Genomic DNA, 18,909 nt, shown 5'->3' with positions numbered 1-18,909 from the left:
ACAGAGGAGCCTGGCGGGCTGCAGACCATGGGGTTGCAGAGAGGAGACAGACTGAAGCAACCTGGCATGCAGGCAGGCACCGAGCGGGTACAGATACCAAGCGCAGCTCCAGCTACATGCCACGCCATGCCACGGGGAGGCAGAGCGCTGGCTCATCCTGGTGAGACCACGTACTAGACGCTGGACTCAGTCCTAGGCACTGTGTTTTAAACAGAGCGACAAAACAGAATGTGCCCAGAGAAGACCAGCAATCAAAACACGGAGATGTCACCAAGGAAACAGCTTGAATGGTGATGATTAAAATGAAGAGGAAATCAAGGTAAATGAGAGATCTGTAATATGGACGCAGCTCTAGGTATCCGGAAGGGCATCAGTAACAGAACAGGCAGAACAGGATCAGACACCAGAACTGGAGCTCCAGACGAGTAAGAAGGGCTCAGCAAAGACTTGAATGGAGTCATTCTATGCGGGGGCAGAGGGGCAAGCAAGGTCTCCGCCTGCATGTACGACCTTGGGCAAACCCCTTCACTCATCGGAGCCTCAGGTTCCTCAGCTGTGAAAAGGGTAAGGGGATTAAATAAGCAATAACTTGCCTTTCACCTTTAACATTCTATGATGCTATGATTCAACTCTATAAATGTGGGAAAGAGAAAAACTTAATAACATTTGAGAAAAATCTGAAGTTGATTAATATGCTTTCATTCCAACTAATGCAAATAACATATGCTTAAAAAACAGCCTGGCTTCTCCTATAATTCCTGAGGGCAATGCTAGCCATTTCTGATCTGCTATATGCTTATTTAGCAAGGTAAGAAGAAGGAATCTCGAGATATTTTGCTACTGTTTAATCTAAACAGCAAATACCTTTTGAGGGTGTACTGTAATGATTGGGTGTAGTGAGTATTTCTCTTTTATACTGGTTCTTATTAACTGGAGTCTTTGGCTCAGGAAATACAAAGCACTCTTCATTCTTTACAGTGGACTTAGGAGTATATACATTTTCTTTGTTCTTTAACTTATTGGCAGATGCCCTGCATAATACTGGAGTTAATGATGTAGATTCCAGGCCATTTGATTCTGTCCAACGCTTGGCAAACTGGAAAAAAAAAAAGTTACTGGATAAAGCACATTGAAGAAGAAAAGTCAATTTCTTTGCAACATGCCTTAATCATTTGCAAATTACCTTGCACCATTTTTATTAAAATGAAACACTATCAAAAGGATATTATTGGTGATACCAGGAAATTTGAAAATGTATATTCAGTTCCCTTTAGTTAGTACATGTAGATCACTTTAGGCTGGTCTATTGACAGGTAATTTTCAACATGTTTCAAGATGTATTTAATCAAACACACCCAGATTCTAGGCAATTGAGGATGGCCACAAATAAATCCCCAAGAATTGCTTCCCATATCTAGACTGCCAGTTTGTTTTTAATTTGTACCAAGAAATAAAAGTTTAGTCAATGACCAGCACAGAAAAACTATGTTAAAATGTTCTAACAGAAATGTTGCATAGAAGATATGTCTTAATCCTTTCAAATTTATGGTTGAGCTTGCAAAAAAGATAGGAAAATCCTCAGAGGTCAAACGAAAAAGAGAAGCATGAATGCAGAAACGTAATCAAGGCTGCAACTGTCTGCTGCCCTAAGGGCACCTGCCCACTCTCTCGCATAACCTACAGCAGGAGATGAGACCTATGCGAGGTGCTGAGTTAGAGCCGAGCTTCCAGGTAAGCCAGGAGGGGCCAGGACGAAAATGAAAGGGGGGATAAATTCAGACCTGCCCTGTAAAGGAGTTGGCAAAAAAACCTGTCTGTCCTGGCTATGGCTCTGAGGAAGAAAAGAGAGTTTCCTTTAACAACTGCTAAGTAACCACAGGACAGTCTTCACACAGGTTTGGAGCTCAAATTCATATCCCAGAAATTTCAGCCTTAGAATTTAATTTAAAATAGTTCTAGTCCTAAATGGTTGTATTCCAGGAACATGACAAAAGGAAACACAATTCCTATCTGAAAGAAAAGCTTCAATCCAGCACATTCTAAGACCTCAACCCTTAATCCAAGTCGCAAAGCATTCCCAAAGAGCTCCAGAAAAATGAGCCTATTAAAAAAAACCACAAATGATACAGACACCATGAGCAAAAGTCAGGAGAAAAAAGAAACAAAGGAAACAGACCCAAAAAGATGTAAGATATTAAAATTATCAAGTACAGAACATAAATATGTTCATATGTTCAAAATAATAGAAAATTAAAAACATGAAAAGAGAAATGTTAAAGCAATTTTGAAAAAAGAATAAAAATCTCTAGAAATAATGCAATGACAAAAATGAAAAATTCAATGGACATGTCAAATAGCAGATAGAAATGAAAAAAGAAAGTGAATGTGAAATAAATCTGAAGCGATCTAGATTACAGCTTAGAGAGAAAGATACGGGATATATGAAAGAGAATTTAAAATAAACAGAAGACGAAGCTCTATGGTCTAACATGTATCTATTACACGTTCCAGAGATAGGTAAAAGAGACAATGAAAAAGCAGTAATTACTCAAGGTATATTATAAAATTAATTAAAAATACAAATCCTCAAATACAGGAAACACAATGAATCGCAAACAAAAAGAAATCATATCTGTATTTACCAGGTTGTACAACTCTAGCAGACACCACCCACCCAGACAGTACACCTAACAGCGAGACTGCAGAACACCCAAGCAAAGAGAAAATCCTGAAAAGAGCCAGGGAGAAAAGACTAACGAGAAAGCAACCTGACTGACACTGATTCAGTTCAGTCGCTCAGTCCTGTCCGACTCTTTGCGACCCCATGGACTGCAGCACGCCAGGTTTCCCTGCCCATCAGCAACTCCCGGAGTCACCCAAACCCATGGATGCCATGCGATGGCATGCCAGTCGGTGATGCCATCCAACCACCCCATCCTCTGTTAGCCCCTTCTCCTCCCTCCTTCAATCTTTCCCAGCATCAGGGTCTTTTCAAATGAGTCAGTTCTTCGCATCAGGTGGCCAAAGTTTTGGAGTTTCAGTTTCAACATCAGTCCTTCCAATGAACACTCAGGACTGATTTCCTTTAGGAAGGACTGGTTGGATCTCCTTGCAGTCCAAGGGACTCTCAAGAGTCTTCTCCAACACCACAGTTTAAAAGCATCAATTCTTCAGCACTCAGCTTTCTTTATAGTCCAACTCTCACATCCATCCATGACTACTGGAAAAACCATAGCTTTGACTAGACGGACCTTTGTTGGCAAAGTAATGTCTCTGCTTTTTAATATGCTGTCTAGGTTGGTCATAACTTTCCTTCCAAGGAGCAAGCGTCTTTTAATTTCATGGTTGCGATCACCACCTGCAGTGATTTTGGAGCCCCTCAAAATAAAGTCTGACACTGTTTCCATTGTCTCCCCATGTATTTGCCATGAGGTGATGGGACCGGATGCCATGATCTCAGTGTTCTGAATGCTGAGTTGTAAGCCAACCTTTTCACTCTCCTCTTTTACTTTCATCAAGAGGCTCTTTAGTTCTTCACTTTCTGCCATAAGGGTGGTGTCTGCATATCTGAGGTTACTGATATTTCTCCCAGCAATCTTGATTCTAGCTTGTGCTTCATCCAGTCCAGAATTTCTCATGATGCACTCTGCATATAACTTAAATAAGCAGGGTGACAATATACAGCCTCGACGTACTCCTTTCCCTATTTGGAACCAGTCTATTGTTCCAGGTCCAGTTCTAACAGTTGCTTCTTGACCTGCATACAGGTTTCTCAGGAGGCAGGTAAGGTGGTCTGGTATTCCCATCTCTTGAAGAATTTTCCAGTTTGTTGTGATCCACATAGTCAAAGGCTTTGGCATAGTCAATAACAGAGAAGTAGATGTTTTTCTGGGACTCTCTTGCTTTTTCGATGATCCAGCAGATATTGGCAATTTGATCTCTGGTTCCTCTGCCTTTTCTAAATCCAGCTTGAACATCTGTAAGTTTATGGTTCTCCAAGCCTGGCTTGGAGAATTTTGAGCATTATTTTGCTAGCGTGTGAGATGAGTGCAATTGTGCGGTAGTTTTGAGCATTCTTTGGCATTGCTCTTCTTTGGGATTGGAATGAAAACTGACCTTTTCCAGTCCTGTGGCCACTGCTGAGTTTTCCAAATTTGCTGGCAAATTTGCTGACACTGATTACTCAGTGGTAACTGCAGAAGCAAGAAGACAGTGGAGGAGAAGGAAAATCAACCCACTCCAATGTTCTTGCTTGGCAAATCCCATGGACAGAGGAGCCTGGTGGGCTACAGTTCACGGGGTTGGACATGACTTAGCAATTAAACAATTCTTGATTAATTAAAAAATAAACAGATCTCTAGGAGAACAGAGGGGGGAAAAAAAGAGAGTGGAATAATATGTTCAAAATGAAAAGTGTAAAATAACTGATAAACTAGAAATCAATATACAGAGAAACTATATTCCAAAAATGAAAGTGAAAAAAAGTCAATTTAGAAAGAGTGTTTGCCATCAATTGTGACTTCCACTAAAGGAAATTTTAAAGGATACACTTCAGGAAGAAAAAAAATAATTCTAGAATGAGGATTTGAGAGATAAGAAGGGTAAGTAAATGAAGTAAAATATGAGTCAATCAAAACAAATATCAATAGCATTACATTCTAAAAATATAATTTATGAAATTAAAAATGTATAGGGCCAAAAAAAATTGTACCACAGTTATGCAAAATTAACTACTGGAGGAGAATGAGTGAAAGGTTCATGGGACCATAGCATCCAGTGATTTTATGCCAAAACATTTTAAAACTTAAAAGAAGCGGACACTAGAAAAAAAAATTCACCAAACTGACAGGAAGAAATTGAAATACTGTGTAGTCCTATAAATACAAAAGAAACTGAATCAGTAGTTGACCAGCTTCTCACAGAAAAATTCCAGGCCCAGATAGTTACATAAGCTCCATCATACATTCAAGGAAAATATAATTAATAGCTCTTAAATACCATTTCAGGGAATAAAAATGAGAGACTATGTTCCAAATAATTTTAAAAGACAAATTAAAAAAAAATAAAATAAAAGACAAATTATAATCTTAATATCAATCAGATACAATTAATATAAGATGGGATGGGATGCAAGAACGGGGAAGAAAGCCTTTCATTCTTTATTCAACATAGTTCTGTAATGTTTGAATTTTTTCACAAGATGAATATACCTATGTATTACTTTAGCAAAACTAAAATTTTCAAAAGAAAAAAAAGTCATTTAAGAATGAATTGGCCAATCTCACTTAAGAACATAGAAGCAAAAATTCTAAATGAAAATTATAGTAAACTAAACCCAGCAACATGTAAAAAAGATAGCAATGCATCGTGACAAACTGGGCTTATCTAAAGAATGCAAAATTGTTTTCAAATAAAATCTATTAATATAACATATACTACATTAACAAATGGAAAGAACAAAGCCAGATGATTATCTCAACAGATGAATTCTATCTAATCTTTTTTCCTGCAACTGAGATCCATAATTTTTAAGCAAACCAGGATAGATGAGAAAATTTTCTTAGTCTGAAAAATATGGGGTGGGAGGCACAGAGAAGAGAGAGGGAAAAGGAGGGTAACAGGAAAAGGGAAAGAAGAACAGAGAAAGGGAGGGGGAAGGGGAATGAAAAAGAAAAAACAAGCACCGTATTTAATGATAAAATATTAGTAGCCTCATTCTACAGTTGGGAAGAACACAAGAATGTCTGCTATATTGTTAGGACTACTAAATACAGTAATAAAATGACACTAAAGGCATGAGAATTAGAAAGGAAGTAACAAAACTATCATCCACAGCTAATTTTTCATAATATGTGAAAGAGCATATAAAGTATAAGAATTTAAGAGTTTATGAAAGCTGCTGAATATAAGATCAATACACAAAAATCAATTTCATATCTATACCCCAGTATTAGACACTTAGAAAATGTGACTTTAAAAAGTCTAATATTCCAATAGCAACAAAAAATAAAAGTACTCAGGAATAAATCTAGTAAAAGATATATAAGATCTTTTGGGAGAAATTTATAAAATTTTATTGAAAGCAATTAACTAAAACCTAATAAATAGCAAGGTACACTATGTCTACAGATGAGGGGGTTTGAGAGTACAGACCTCAATTTTTTCCCAAATTGAATCTTAGAACCAATGTAATTTCAATTTTTAAGTTTATGTAAATTTATCAATTTATCAAAAATTTATCAAAATGACTCTAAAATGTACAAGGAAATGCAAAGGAATAAGAAATAGTCAATATATCCCTACAGAAGCCTAAGATGGGAGGAAACTGGACATCCAGATAAAAGAAATATTATAAACTGAAGATGGTATTGGTGCAAATAAACCAATGAAACAAAATATTTCTCAGAAGCATAGAACAATACTTAGAACAACTTGGTATCTGACAAAAGTGCCACCGTAGATCAATGCAGGAAGACTGGGCTTTGTAATGGTGCTGGCGTAACTGGTTACAAGAGGAAGAGTTGATTCCCTACCTCACACCACACAAGAGAATTAATTCTCCATAGATCAAAGACGTAAATGTGAAAGAAAAGACTTTAAAACTCTAGAAGCAGTATGTGTGAATGCATTCATAACTTTTGGAGAGTGATTTCTTTTAAAAGATACAAAAGCTACAAACCATAAAGAAAAATGCTGACAACTCATTAAAATTAATGACTCCTGCCATCAAAGTAAAAAGACAAGTGACAAACTCAGATGAGATACCTGTTCACCAGCAATACACAACCAACAAAGAGTTAGAATTAAACTTAGAATTTCCTCAATACCACCAGAGAGAAGAAGCAATCCAACAGGAAAACAGGCAAAAGACAAAAAGACATTTCATAAAGCAGAAAAAAAGACTGGCTGATCAACATCTGAAAAGATACAAATGTAATCAAAAAAGTACAAATTAAAACCACACTGAGATATCACTTCTTATTCATCAGATTAGAAAATATTAAACACAAAAAATATCAAGTATTGATAAGTTTGTGGAACAGGGACATTTAAATTATACTTCATTTGGTAAAAAGGAGGGGAGGGGAGGAAAGGGAAAAAAAAAGAGCAGTAAAGTGCTCCAAAATGAAAAGAATTCAACTTGGAAATAATTGGCTTCCTTTCATTTATATCCCAACAATCTCCTGTTAATATTTTCAGTGGTTTAGGAATTCATGAAATTTGCAACCACAAATTAGATCTCACATTATATAGCCTAAATGTTTTTTATAATTGAGATGACATATTCTACTTTAAATAATAAAAATAACCAACCTGTGGTGTTTGTGGAGTAGCCACACTTCTTGATGAAATGTCTTCACACCATTCATAGTTTATTAATCCAGCCACATAATTTTCGTCACTGGTGATCATATCTTCTAGACTCAGATTCTTTGACTATTCAAAAACAGAAGAACTCAGAAAACAATGCCACCATGATTCAGTTTTAAAAGGGTATGTTACAGGCACAGGGCAAGGCCCTGGAAGCAGAAACAAATGAGACAGTATATAGAAGGAGCTCACATCCAAAACTGAAAACAAGAAGTCAAAAGTCTTTAATTCAAATTATTAGATAGGAGAATCTGATTCCCAAACAAGATGCCTTGGAATGTTCTTATGTTATATGGCTAAGTAGCTTATCATTATCAGATAATCACTACAACACCAGACAAACGACTCCTTTGCAAATTCACAAATAAGCAGCTCTCTGACAAAGCAGAAAATGGAAGGGACTCTGAAAGAAAGGTTTCTTGGTTGGAAGAACATACTGAGTAGTTAGCAATTTCTACTAGGAATAAATTAGCCTTATGAAACATCTCTTGGAGACAAGATATTGGGATCCTATGCTAATAATGCCACCAGAGTCACTTATTTTCCTTCATTCTTCCTTCTCAATAAACTGTGCTCAGTTGCTCAGGCATGTCTGACTCTTTGCAACCCCATGGACTGTAGCCTGCCTGGTTCCTCTGTCCATGGCATTCCCCAGGCAAGAACAGGTAGGCAGATTCTTTACCACTAAGCCACCTGGGAAGCTAAATAAACTAGGAACACACTAGATATACCCTAGATTCTAAGACTATGCAGTATAGTTGGATTTTTTATTTTTCTTTCCTTCAACATCTATTTAGCCTGGTCAGGCAACTGTACTTGAATTTCTTACACCCCAAAAATCCCTTCTTTTCTAATTTTCTAATTCAAGGACAAATCTTCTCATATCTAAACTATTCAAGCAGACAATACAATCCCCACCACTAGTCTTTCCACCCTCTCAACCAGCGATGACAGAGTTCTCCAGGGTTGTCAATTACCAGCAACTAGAACTAGTTACACGGAGTGCCAGGCTGAGAAAAATACTAAAACTAAGTCTGGGCTTAGTGGGGAGAAGCACAGTGTTGTGTGAATGAGGGCTACTTTAGGGAGTAAAGGTATATACACATCCCTGACTGAATAATCCTGCATACAAATGGATGAATTCTGAAAATCAGTCAAGTTGGTGATTTGTCATTGTCATGGCTTGCTCAAAAATCCAGTTTCCCACTACCTATAGCATAAAGTCTAACCCTCTGATCTGGCATTTCAAGGTTCTCTACAATCTAGCTTTCAGCTACCCTTCCAGATCACCTATTCTCTCTCTCTCTCTTACTTTTCCCCCTTGAACTCTATTTTAACCAAACAAATCTAATCATTGCCAAAAGAATACATCAAGCACATTTAGGAGATTGAGTTTTTGCTAATTCCATTTATCTTGCCCTAAATTCTGTGCTCCTTCTTTTCTGCTTTCCTAAACTTAACAATGGATCCAGTTTGAATCACCCATAGTGATCATTCCCATGCTCTATAAAGCCCCCACCATACATCTCTAGCGCTTACCTGGTACCCACCATCTACTATGATGTTGTGTTATTTATATGTGACTTGCCTCATCTTACCTGTTAGACAGCAAGCACTCTCCTTCATATAGACTGTTTCCCCAGAGCTAGCACAGGGCGTGAAAATGCTAATGATGCTGAAAATACGTGGTCTTTTTGTGATTCTCAGATCAGATTGTATTATCATTTCACTGAAAGTGTCATCCATTGATTAATAGTTCAGAATTACTTTTTTTTATAAAGAACACTCTAGAGAAAAAAAGAGTGACTCTATCAAGAGAATAGCAGGAAGAGACTATATAGCTTGCTTCAAGCCTTAGTGAGTTGCATAAAGATCAGGGAGAAAAAAAAAATTTGATTTCTACTTCATTTCTTGTCATTAAAAACTCTCTTTATTGGCTATAAAAATTGACTCAATAATATAAATGCCCAAATAATTAAATTATTGGGTAAATGCTCACTAGATGGAAGATTAAATACCTTCCCAGATCATTTTTACTTGGATACTCTATGACTCATATAAGCATATCAATTGAGACCAGGCCAATCCAGATATAAGAAAATGTAATGGCTCAGGAAAATGTCTAAGACCTTTTAACTAGGGTGTCATAAACTCAAAAACTTAGGGAGTTCCCTGGCAGTCCAGTGTGGTTAGGATTCTGCATGTTCACCGCTGAGGACCTGGGTTCAATCCCTGGTCAGGGAGCTAGGATCCCACATGCCACACAGTGCAGCCAAAAAATAAAAAATAAATAAAATTAAATTAAACTGAGGTTTATTCTAAGTATGGAGGTATCTAACATCTCTCTGAAATTACCTTGATCAGAAGCAAAGTTTATGTTTTTGCATCCTCCTGAACCTAAAGGTACCGATTTGAGTATCAGGCTTTAAAGAGTTCGCTCTGTAAGCAGGATGAGGGATGGGATGATTCATGGAGCTGGTAGATAAAAGATCTGCCTGGGCGTGGGGTATTCACCAACCCAGTATAACTGAGAACAGAGCAGAAAAACAGCTCACCCTTTGCTGTCCACCCGAAGCCATCACAACACTGTAAATCGGCCATGCTCCAGTACAAAGTAAACATTTTTTTAAAAGAAAAACAGCCCAGCAGTAAGATTATCTCACTTTAGAGATTTCTTCACACAACAGCCCCTTACACTAACACTTCCCGTTTTTAACTTGGTCAAGACCAACTAGGGAGAGAAGGGAGACAGGTTAGGTCTCGCGGGGACAAAAGAACCACTGGACGGCAGCACACGCCTGCCACGCGCCAGAGAGAGGTCTGCGCGGGCTGCTAACGGGGCCGCCGGCACCTGCGGCCAGACCACCCCGAACGCGCCGATCGCGTCTGAGCGCGGAAGCTAAGCAGGGTCGGGCCCGGTTAGTACTCGGATGGGAGGAACTCCCGGCGCTGCGGGTACGGGAGGATTCCACACAAGCTTATGAAAGGGGTAGCATTTGAAGATTTTTAAAACACAGCTTTGAGATCTAAAGAAAAAAATATCTGGGAGGCAGGAGGGAGATTCAAGAGGCGGGGAAGATATGTACGCTTACGGCTGATTCATATTGTTGTATGGCAGAAACCAACACAGCCTTGTAAGGCAATTATCCTCCAATTAAAAAAATATCACTGCACTCACACAATCATTTGCGCTATACCGGGTTCCAGGCTCCCCAGGTGGCACAGGGGTAAAGAATTCGCCTGCCAATGCAGGAGATGAGAGAGACGCAGGTTCAGTCCCGGGGAGAAGGAGATCCCCTGGAGGAGGAAGTGGCAACCCAGTCCAGTATTCTCCCCGGGGAAAGCCCGCGGGCAGAGGGGCCTGGCGGGCTACAGCCCACGGGGTCGCAAAGAGTCAGACACAGCTGGGAGGCTGGGCAAACATACTGGGTTGCAGAGAGGGCACACTCCCCCTCTCTGAGAAGAACAAAAGTACAGTTTCCAGTGCTAAAATCATTTACACTGCGACCTGGACTCATGGGAGGAAGATTATATTACAAACCTGCACACCCATGCGGCAGAGAATTTGGAAGGCAGAATTTTAAGCCGTGGGAAACACAGAGAATCACACAGAAAACAGACAGATGTGAGCACTTAGGAATGACGCAGTGCTTCCCCACAGGGGAGGCTTCTCCGCCATTCTATACATTCATGAGGAAGGAAAATGAGACAAAGACCACAGAACAGAAAAAAGTAAACTGGTTACAAGTCATATGAGAGATTTGAGCTGCATGAGCAACATCGACTATTCAAAACATCCTAACCCCCTGACATAAAAAGACTATCAAAATATTCACTGAAACACTTCATTTACATAAAGCATATATAATTTGTCTTATAATTTACATTAGATATAAACAAGCATACTAAAAAAGACTGGGAAGACAGTAAAATACAAACTATTTTATCTATAGGTGGTAGTAAGTTTATAGATAAATTATATTCTCCTTTAGCTTATCCGTGGCTTAAAATTATTCTACAACAATCAGGAGTTACTTTCACGGGGAAAAAAGGAGGAAGGGAGAAATTTTTCTTTTAATGCCATGCAGACATTCACAATTTTAGCACTCAAGCTCAGAATTTCTCCTTTCCCTTAACAAAAGTATTTAAATCATAAAATGCCCTGCCTCTGGGTCCCTGACATCAGCAAAGTCCACCTCCCTGGCGTGCATCCACTCAAGAACAGTGAGCACACGGCAAGAGCGGATGGCACTCACACAGAAGGTTCCCACACTCACCTTCAGGTTCGTGACTGGCGTTGAGCTGGCCTGGGCACAGGAAGAAAGAAGCCTTAAACGAACCGGTTTTCCCCGCGCCTTCTTGGCTAGGAGCAGAAGGTAAGTAGCCGTGAGGTGATCATACTGCCACTGGAGAAAAGAAAATCCAGTTGTTTAGAAGACATTGCTTTTGACACCATCTTTATTTTAAATTAATATTTTCCCCCAATGTCATGACATTCAGAGTTTAGAATTTTTTTTTTAAGCTTTACAAAGCATACAATGAGAAACAGCAATCCCCTACACCATACCCCACACACAATTTCCACTCCCTAAAAGTTACCACTTTTTAACACTTTCAGTTATTTTCTCTGTATTTCTAAATCAATTGATTACACAGCTCTAAATTTTGGTTTAGTGTCAGATATTGTCTCTAGTTTTCTTATTATGGAAAAAAGAAGCTCTATTTAGCTCTATCTCAACTCCTTCCTTTCCCCCCAACATTTCTCCTTCCTGTACCCTCCTACTACAATTTTATCACAATTTTTAGTTAAATCACATTTATGTTATTATAATCATGTAAATAGTCCTTACGACTAAGTAAAGGCAATGTCCAAAATATTTACTTGGTACCCTGACATCAATCAGAACAGAGGCCAGAGGGTGAGTAGAGTCCGGGGGAACCCCTGCCACGCCAATTACTAAACTTTTTAATTACTGGATGAATGGGAGGTAAGCTTTTTGAGATTCTGCATGTCTGATAAATGACTGCGTGCTGCTCACACACTTGATTCTGGCTTGGCTGGGTATGGAATTCCAGGCTGACAATAACTCACAGCTTTGAAGGCACCGTCCCACGGTCTTCTCACATTGGTACAGTTACCGAAAAATCAAGTCTTCCTGATTCCCAAATCTTTGGGTGTGACCTTTTGCCTCCTGCCTCTAGAAAATCTGGATCTCCTTTTTCACCCCTAGTTTTCTGGAAGTTTACTAAAATAGGCTTTTGTGCAGATTTATTTTCATCCATTTTGCCAAGCCCTAGTTACTTATACTTTCACTTCTGGGATATTTTTTCTCATACTGTTTCTTTGGTTTCCCTCCCCTCCTCTGTTTTTTATTTTCCTGCAGCTTCTATTATGTGTATGTTGGACCTTTCTTACCTTCTCTTCTCTTTGTGCATCTATTTGTCTTTAGGTTCTACCTTTGAAAGATTTCATAATTAACTTCATTTTGAAATATGTCTACTGAGCTTTTCATTTCTCTGGTCATATTTTAAATCTTCAAGAGCTATCTCTTAAAATGTCCTTTTTAAGTCATCTTATTCCTATTTCGAAAAAGAAATAGCTTCTCTTATCTCAAAGAATAGTAATTATTGTTTCTTAGCCATTTTCTTCCACTCCCTGCACTATCTGATTTTTTCTGAGTATCTATACTTTTGCTTCACTCTCTCCCCGACCCCATTGTTTTGATCTTTGACTTTCATGTTAGAGGATGTCCTCAAAGGTCTGGTGACCTCTGGCTGATTGTCTCTAGAAGCAAAGAGCATACTACGCAGCTAAAAGACTCTATGTGTAGTTTGGGGCAGTTCATTACCTTGGGGGCTTCTCTCTAACACAGCAGTTCCCAGCCTTTTTCACACCAGGGACTGGTTTTGTGGAAGGCAATTTTTCCACAGATAGGGGTGAGGGGAGGATGGTCTCTGGATGATTCAAGCACATTTATTGTGCACTTTATTTCTATTATTATTACATTGTGATACATAATGAAATAATTATACAACTCACCATAATGCAGGATCAGATTATCAGGTATTAGATTCTAATAAGTATGCAACCTAGATTCCTCACACATGCAGTTCACAGTAGAGTTCACACTCCCATGAGAATCTAATGCTGCTGTGCTGATCTGACAGGAGCAGCTCAGGCAGTAATGCAAGCGATGGGGAGCAGCTGCAAATACAGACGAACTTTCACTTGCTCACCCTCCAGCCTTCTGCTGACCTCCTGCTGTGGGGGCTGGTTGCTAACAGGCTACGGACTACGCCAGTCTGTGGCCCAGGGGTTGGGAAGGCCTGCTTTAAGGTTAACAGGCAGGGAGTTGAACTCCCAACCATTGGTATAGTAGGCCTTTTCTCTTGGCTTTTCCCTAAAGATGAGTCTCCCAGTAATTTCCCCAACCTCACTGCAGTTAGGATAAAATCCTGATCCCAGCATTCTCAGAGTTGAATAGGGAAGGGAGTTAGAGATGGCGGTTCACTGTTCAGTAAGGGGATTGTGTGTGTCAACGCATCCATTTCAGAATGGCTCATCACCCCCACCTGAGCGGCATCTGGTACAAGAGCGTGTCTTGTTCACTGTCTCTCCAATCTTCTGCTGGAGGGGGGGGAAAAGGTTATCAAGGTAAAGAACGGGACCCAGCAGCCTAACTGCTCCTAATAGAGACTCCAACCAACCTGACTCCAGAGGTTCCCAGGACCTCTGGCTCCTGAGCCTTTCTGGAGGTCCAGGGCTCTAACAACTTGCTTACTGCCTTTTCCCACTCCATGCACTCTGCTTTCAGTTTTCTCCAAAATGCTATGTCAGCTGCCACTTAGCTATTTTATAACTTCTAAAATTTTACTGACATTTCTTTTATCTCCTCTTTCAATCTTTTCATTGTGAAATGTTTGCCTTTTTATTTCTTTATTATTATTTTAGTGAGGTTTTAGGAGGTGTTGAATATAAACATGTCTGTTCAATCCTCATGAAAAACTAAAAGCTTCTAAATAATATACTCAAGACTAAGAGACTCTCTGCCCTGTAAAAGTGTTAAAATTTAGAACTAAATAGTATTTTATGCTATGTATCTCTCACAAGGGGGTTATGTCTCACATGTCATCTCTCATATGACCCAAAGAGGTCTACTATCACCTCTGATTTTATTAATAAGTTTTATCTGTTAACATTTTAGATAGCCACAATTGTAGTATATACTTTGAAATTTACATAATGGACAAATCAATCTAGTGGAAGAAGTGTAACACTGTGATAAATTATCATGGAATGTTACCTTTCACTCAGATAGGTTGGGGAGAAGAAAGGATGGGAAAGGTTTCATGGAGAAGGTACTTGGAAACTAGGTGACAACTAGCTCTCTACTCTCCAAAAGTTATGTTAAAGATTTTATTTATTTAACTGTTTATCCATTTATTTATTTGGCCGTGTGGCATAGCTTGTAGGGGAGAAGGCAATGGCACCCCACTCCAGTACTCTTGCCTGGAAAATCCCATGGACAGAGGGGCCTGGTGGGCTGCAGTCCACGGGGTCGCTAAGAGTCAGACACGACTGAGCGACTTCCCTTTCACTTTTCACTTTCCTGCATTGGAGAAGGAAATGACAACCCACTCCAGTGTTCTTGCCTGGAGAATCCCGAGGACGGGGGAGCCTGGTGGGCTGCCGTCTATGGGGTCGCACAGAATTGGACACGACTGAAGCGACTTAGCAGCAGCAGCAGCAGCATAGCTTATAGGATCTTAGTTCCCTGACCAGGTACTGAATTCTACACCCCAGAAATGAAGCACCAAGTCATAATCACTGGACCACCAGATAATTTCCATGTTAAAGGTTTTTTTTGCACCTTCCACATCTATGGTCTCATGTGTGATAAATGCCTTTTTTTTTTTTTCCATTTTTAAAGAATTGTATTAGAAAGTTTTCTTTTTAGCAACTAAAACACATATCTTCTTGAATCCCTTGGTTCCTAATGTGTACCTTATTGAGCAAATCTAATAGTTTTCTGCATCAGCAATTCTTCAAATATTCTTCAGACACAAAGAAACTATGTCTCCCTGTACCCTCTTATACACAATATACCCTAAGACTTGTATCATCATTCTCCAAATATTGCTGAGTCTTTCAAAGGTCTTCTACTATTTCTGTATGTTTCCATTTGTCCAGTATTTTCTCTGCAGGAAATGGCAAGTATTTTATTATAATATATGTTACTGAATTTTCATTTACATGGGGGAGGATAAATAAAACCTATTAGATTTTGAAAAGGATGCCATAAACTGATTAGAGACAATGTCTCAGAAATAAGTTGCCACTTGCTTGTTAACAATAGCATAACCCAGGCATTGTAAACAATACTGGGAAAATGCTGAGTTTCAGGTGGAGCTTTCCAAACATACCTCAGAGCTTAATCATCATCCTGGAAACTCTCTATTCCCCTCGGCAAAAAAACATCCTTTTAATAACTTTTTTGCCATAGCCACTTCATACTACTTATTATGATAATATGCACAGGGGAGTTCCGTGTTTAATAACAGATAAATCAATGCATTAGTTACCCTTTCCAGGTGATGTGAATCCTCAAGTCTAACACAACTAATGTCTCTCTTATCTTTTAAGCAGCTCCCTCTTTAGAAAGTCAAATGTCTGAGAGTAAAGCAAAAGGTTTACCTGTTATAAAGAAGGTTCTACTTCCAGGAAATGAAAAACATGTTAAAATCCCCAGTTATTGTTCACGCAAACCAAATGTTAAAGGCCGGCCTGGGCGCCTGGGCTGAGGGCAGGCAGCCACTGGATCACAGGGCTTGATAAACTGAGGGACAGCTCAGTCTCCTTCCCCTGACCTTGCGCCTGGGTGTAGCGGTGTCGTCCTGAATTAATTCTCACAACCACAGAGGATTATGACAGACAGTGAAGGGACAGCTCACGAAAGAGCAACTGCCTGAGAAAATCCTGAGTGCATATTTACTGAGCCTCCTTCTTGGACAAGGAAATCAGGCAGTAAGGCTTTGAAGGTAAGCAGGTTTGTTCCACGTGCAGAACAACACCTGCTGAGGCTGACGTGTCAGCCGAGACATCTGTCTTAAGCGCGTGAGAAACAGCATGTAAGGAAAGAGTCAGACAGAAGAGTCTCCAGAAAACAGGGTCTTGAGAAAGGAACAACATTTATATGCCCACAATGGGGCCCTCAATCTTTAAAGCTCCGTCACCAGAATACATGAGAGTTTACGCCACAGGGGTGAGGGGAAAGGATCTGTCTTGGTCTGCAGGTCTTCGTGTGCAGACGGGACCTTCAGTGAAGTTCCCCACCCAGACGACTGGCTGCTCCACAATCCAGAGCCACTCACAGCTGGAAGACGAGGGAGAAAGTGAGGAAGGCAATGAACTGGAAGCTCTAGAACCACTGGAGGAAATCTCAAGAGGGTTAAAACAAGGTGGCTCAAAATCACGACACATGAGAGATTGTCACTTCCAATACAAAAAGCAGTTTAAGAATGCTCAGGTATATAATATATAAATGATAGTTCCAAAAACTGAATGTTTGTGAATAATATTCTCTCTTTACACAAAGATCAGCAGCTCCATACCCAGCATGGATCACATTAAACTGATCTCTGTCCTGTCTAGCCAGCCTGAAAAGTAACAGCAGAGTGCCCAAGACATCAGAAAAAAAAAAAAAAAATTAACAAACCATGGCTGATCTCAAACCTGGTTTTCCCAAGGCTCTTTAAACTGGAAAGTACCTAGAACCAATGTGAATTCTCTGAGACGTCCCAGACCAGGATTTCTCAAATTCAACACTGTTGATAGTTGACCTGGGTAATTTGTGGCCAGGGCCTATTCTGTGTACTATAGGATATTCACCAGCATCCCTGGCCTCTACCCACCAGGTGATGTTAGCTCACACACACACCCTAGTTGTGGCAAGCGAAGATGTCCCTGGAGGGCAAAACCCTCCCAGCTGAGAACCACCGACTCAGACCAGTGCTTCAGATGGATCACTTGGATTCTACGAAGATGCAGGTTCTGACTCAGTAGGTCTGAGGTGCACAAAGTGAAATGCATCTCTAACAAGCACAAAGGGATGCTGATGCTGCCGGTCACAGATCACACTTTGAAGAGCAGGAATCTCGAGTGGTACCTCCCAACCCCTGTCTACATACTGCAATCATCTGCGAAGCTTTTAAAAAATTCTGATGCGTAGGCCACACCCCAGGTCAATGAAATAATAATCTCTGGGGTTGGGATTTAGGCATCAGGATTAAAGTTCCTAGGTGATTCCAATGTTCGGCCAAGGTTTTGAAGAGGTTGTCCACTCATCGCTAGGACTGGAAAGTAAGTACAAACAGGCATTTAAGAATGAAGGGGAAGTACACAAGAGGAAAATGATTGCTCTCCTCACACATTCCTGACATTGGTCATGCCCAGCTTTCAAGACAACCGAGATGTTTAGAGATGTAATACCAGAAAAACCGTCTCTATCATGCTTCATTATATTGCTTTATAATTCCTATTTCCATTTCAGTTTCAAGTTTGAAAATTATATGTAGAGACCACATAAAGGACACTATTTTAAAGACTTTTTACCCAAAGATTCTTGACATTTTGAGTATGTTACTTTTCAGATTCAGATTTTAAAAGTTTGTGAATCTCCTGCCAAAGTTTTTCTGCATAAAATAATATGATATATGGGATTTGCTTTGAAATGTCTTAGCTAAAAAGGGCAGATGGAGGACAGAGCTGGGATATAGATAAAACTGGCAAAACGTTAATACCTATTCATTAAAGCTAAAAGATGAGTGCATGGAAAATCATTGTTATTACACTAGTCCCTCTATAGATATTTGAAAATTTCTATAATAACAATTGAAAAGCAATTTCTTGAATCCAAAATATAGCTTTCTATTAAAGATCATCCCAAAGAAAAATTCATGTTTATATGAAACTTGTCTATGTGAAAACTTCAAATTTTCACTGTAAAAGACGAAGGATGTGGTGGTCCAGTGGCTAGGACTCCTGCTCCTAATGCAGGGGGCCTGGATTCAATCCCTGGTCAGAGAACTGGATCCCACATGCCATAACTAAGAGTTCTCATGCTGCAACTAAGACCTGGTGTAGCCAAATAAATAAATACTTAAAAAAAAAAAAAAAAGAAGGACCTGACACATCTAGCAACAGTTCCCAATTTTCGCCATTTCCTTTCATTCCACTGAAAAAGTAAATTATCACTCTGTTTTCCAGATATGTTCCATTTGTCTGAAATTGTCTTTCAAAAGACTTACTGTGTCATTCAAAGGAATTCTTTCATGTCTCCTCACTGAAAAAACTTGTGGCTTAGCAAAGCTTTGGTTAGTTCTTTAAAAAAAAAAAAATCTGCTTAAGGCCTTTACCTTTCAAGTTAGAAAAGAGGAAAAAGCAAACACAATTCATAGGTGATAAAAGACATGGTACTGAACCAGGAGGTAAGGTGGATGTGATCCCTGCCCATCATATCAGACTGTACTCGGAGACAG

General features: G+C 39.5%; 1 protein-coding gene across 3 annotated transcripts in view; it reads right to left on the bottom strand.

Moving 5' to 3' along the window:
- The window catches only part of MELK (maternal embryonic leucine zipper kinase), a 70,159-nt gene that overhangs the window by 9,976 nt on the left and 41,274 nt on the right, over positions 1-18,909 (bottom strand). For all 3 annotated transcript variants that reach the window (XM_065907992.1, XM_065907993.1, XM_065907994.1), the window contains 3 exons: positions 11,649-11,777; positions 7,315-7,437; positions 865-1,096 (listed from right to left, as the gene is read on the bottom strand). In XM_065907992.1, coding sequence (XP_065764064.1) covers positions 865-1,096; positions 7,315-7,437; positions 11,649-11,777 — 484 coding nt within the window. The remainder of the gene's footprint in view (positions 1-864; positions 1,097-7,314; positions 7,438-11,648; positions 11,778-18,909) is intronic.

Source organism: Muntiacus reevesi, chromosome 17 (assembly GCF_963930625.1).
Source record: "Muntiacus reevesi chromosome 17, mMunRee1.1, whole genome shotgun sequence".
In the NCBI taxonomy this organism is placed as follows: Eukaryota; Metazoa; Chordata; class Mammalia; order Artiodactyla; family Cervidae; genus Muntiacus; species Muntiacus reevesi.
Note: the sequence above shows the minus strand (reverse complement) of the source record. Positions and strands in the feature narration are given on the sequence as shown.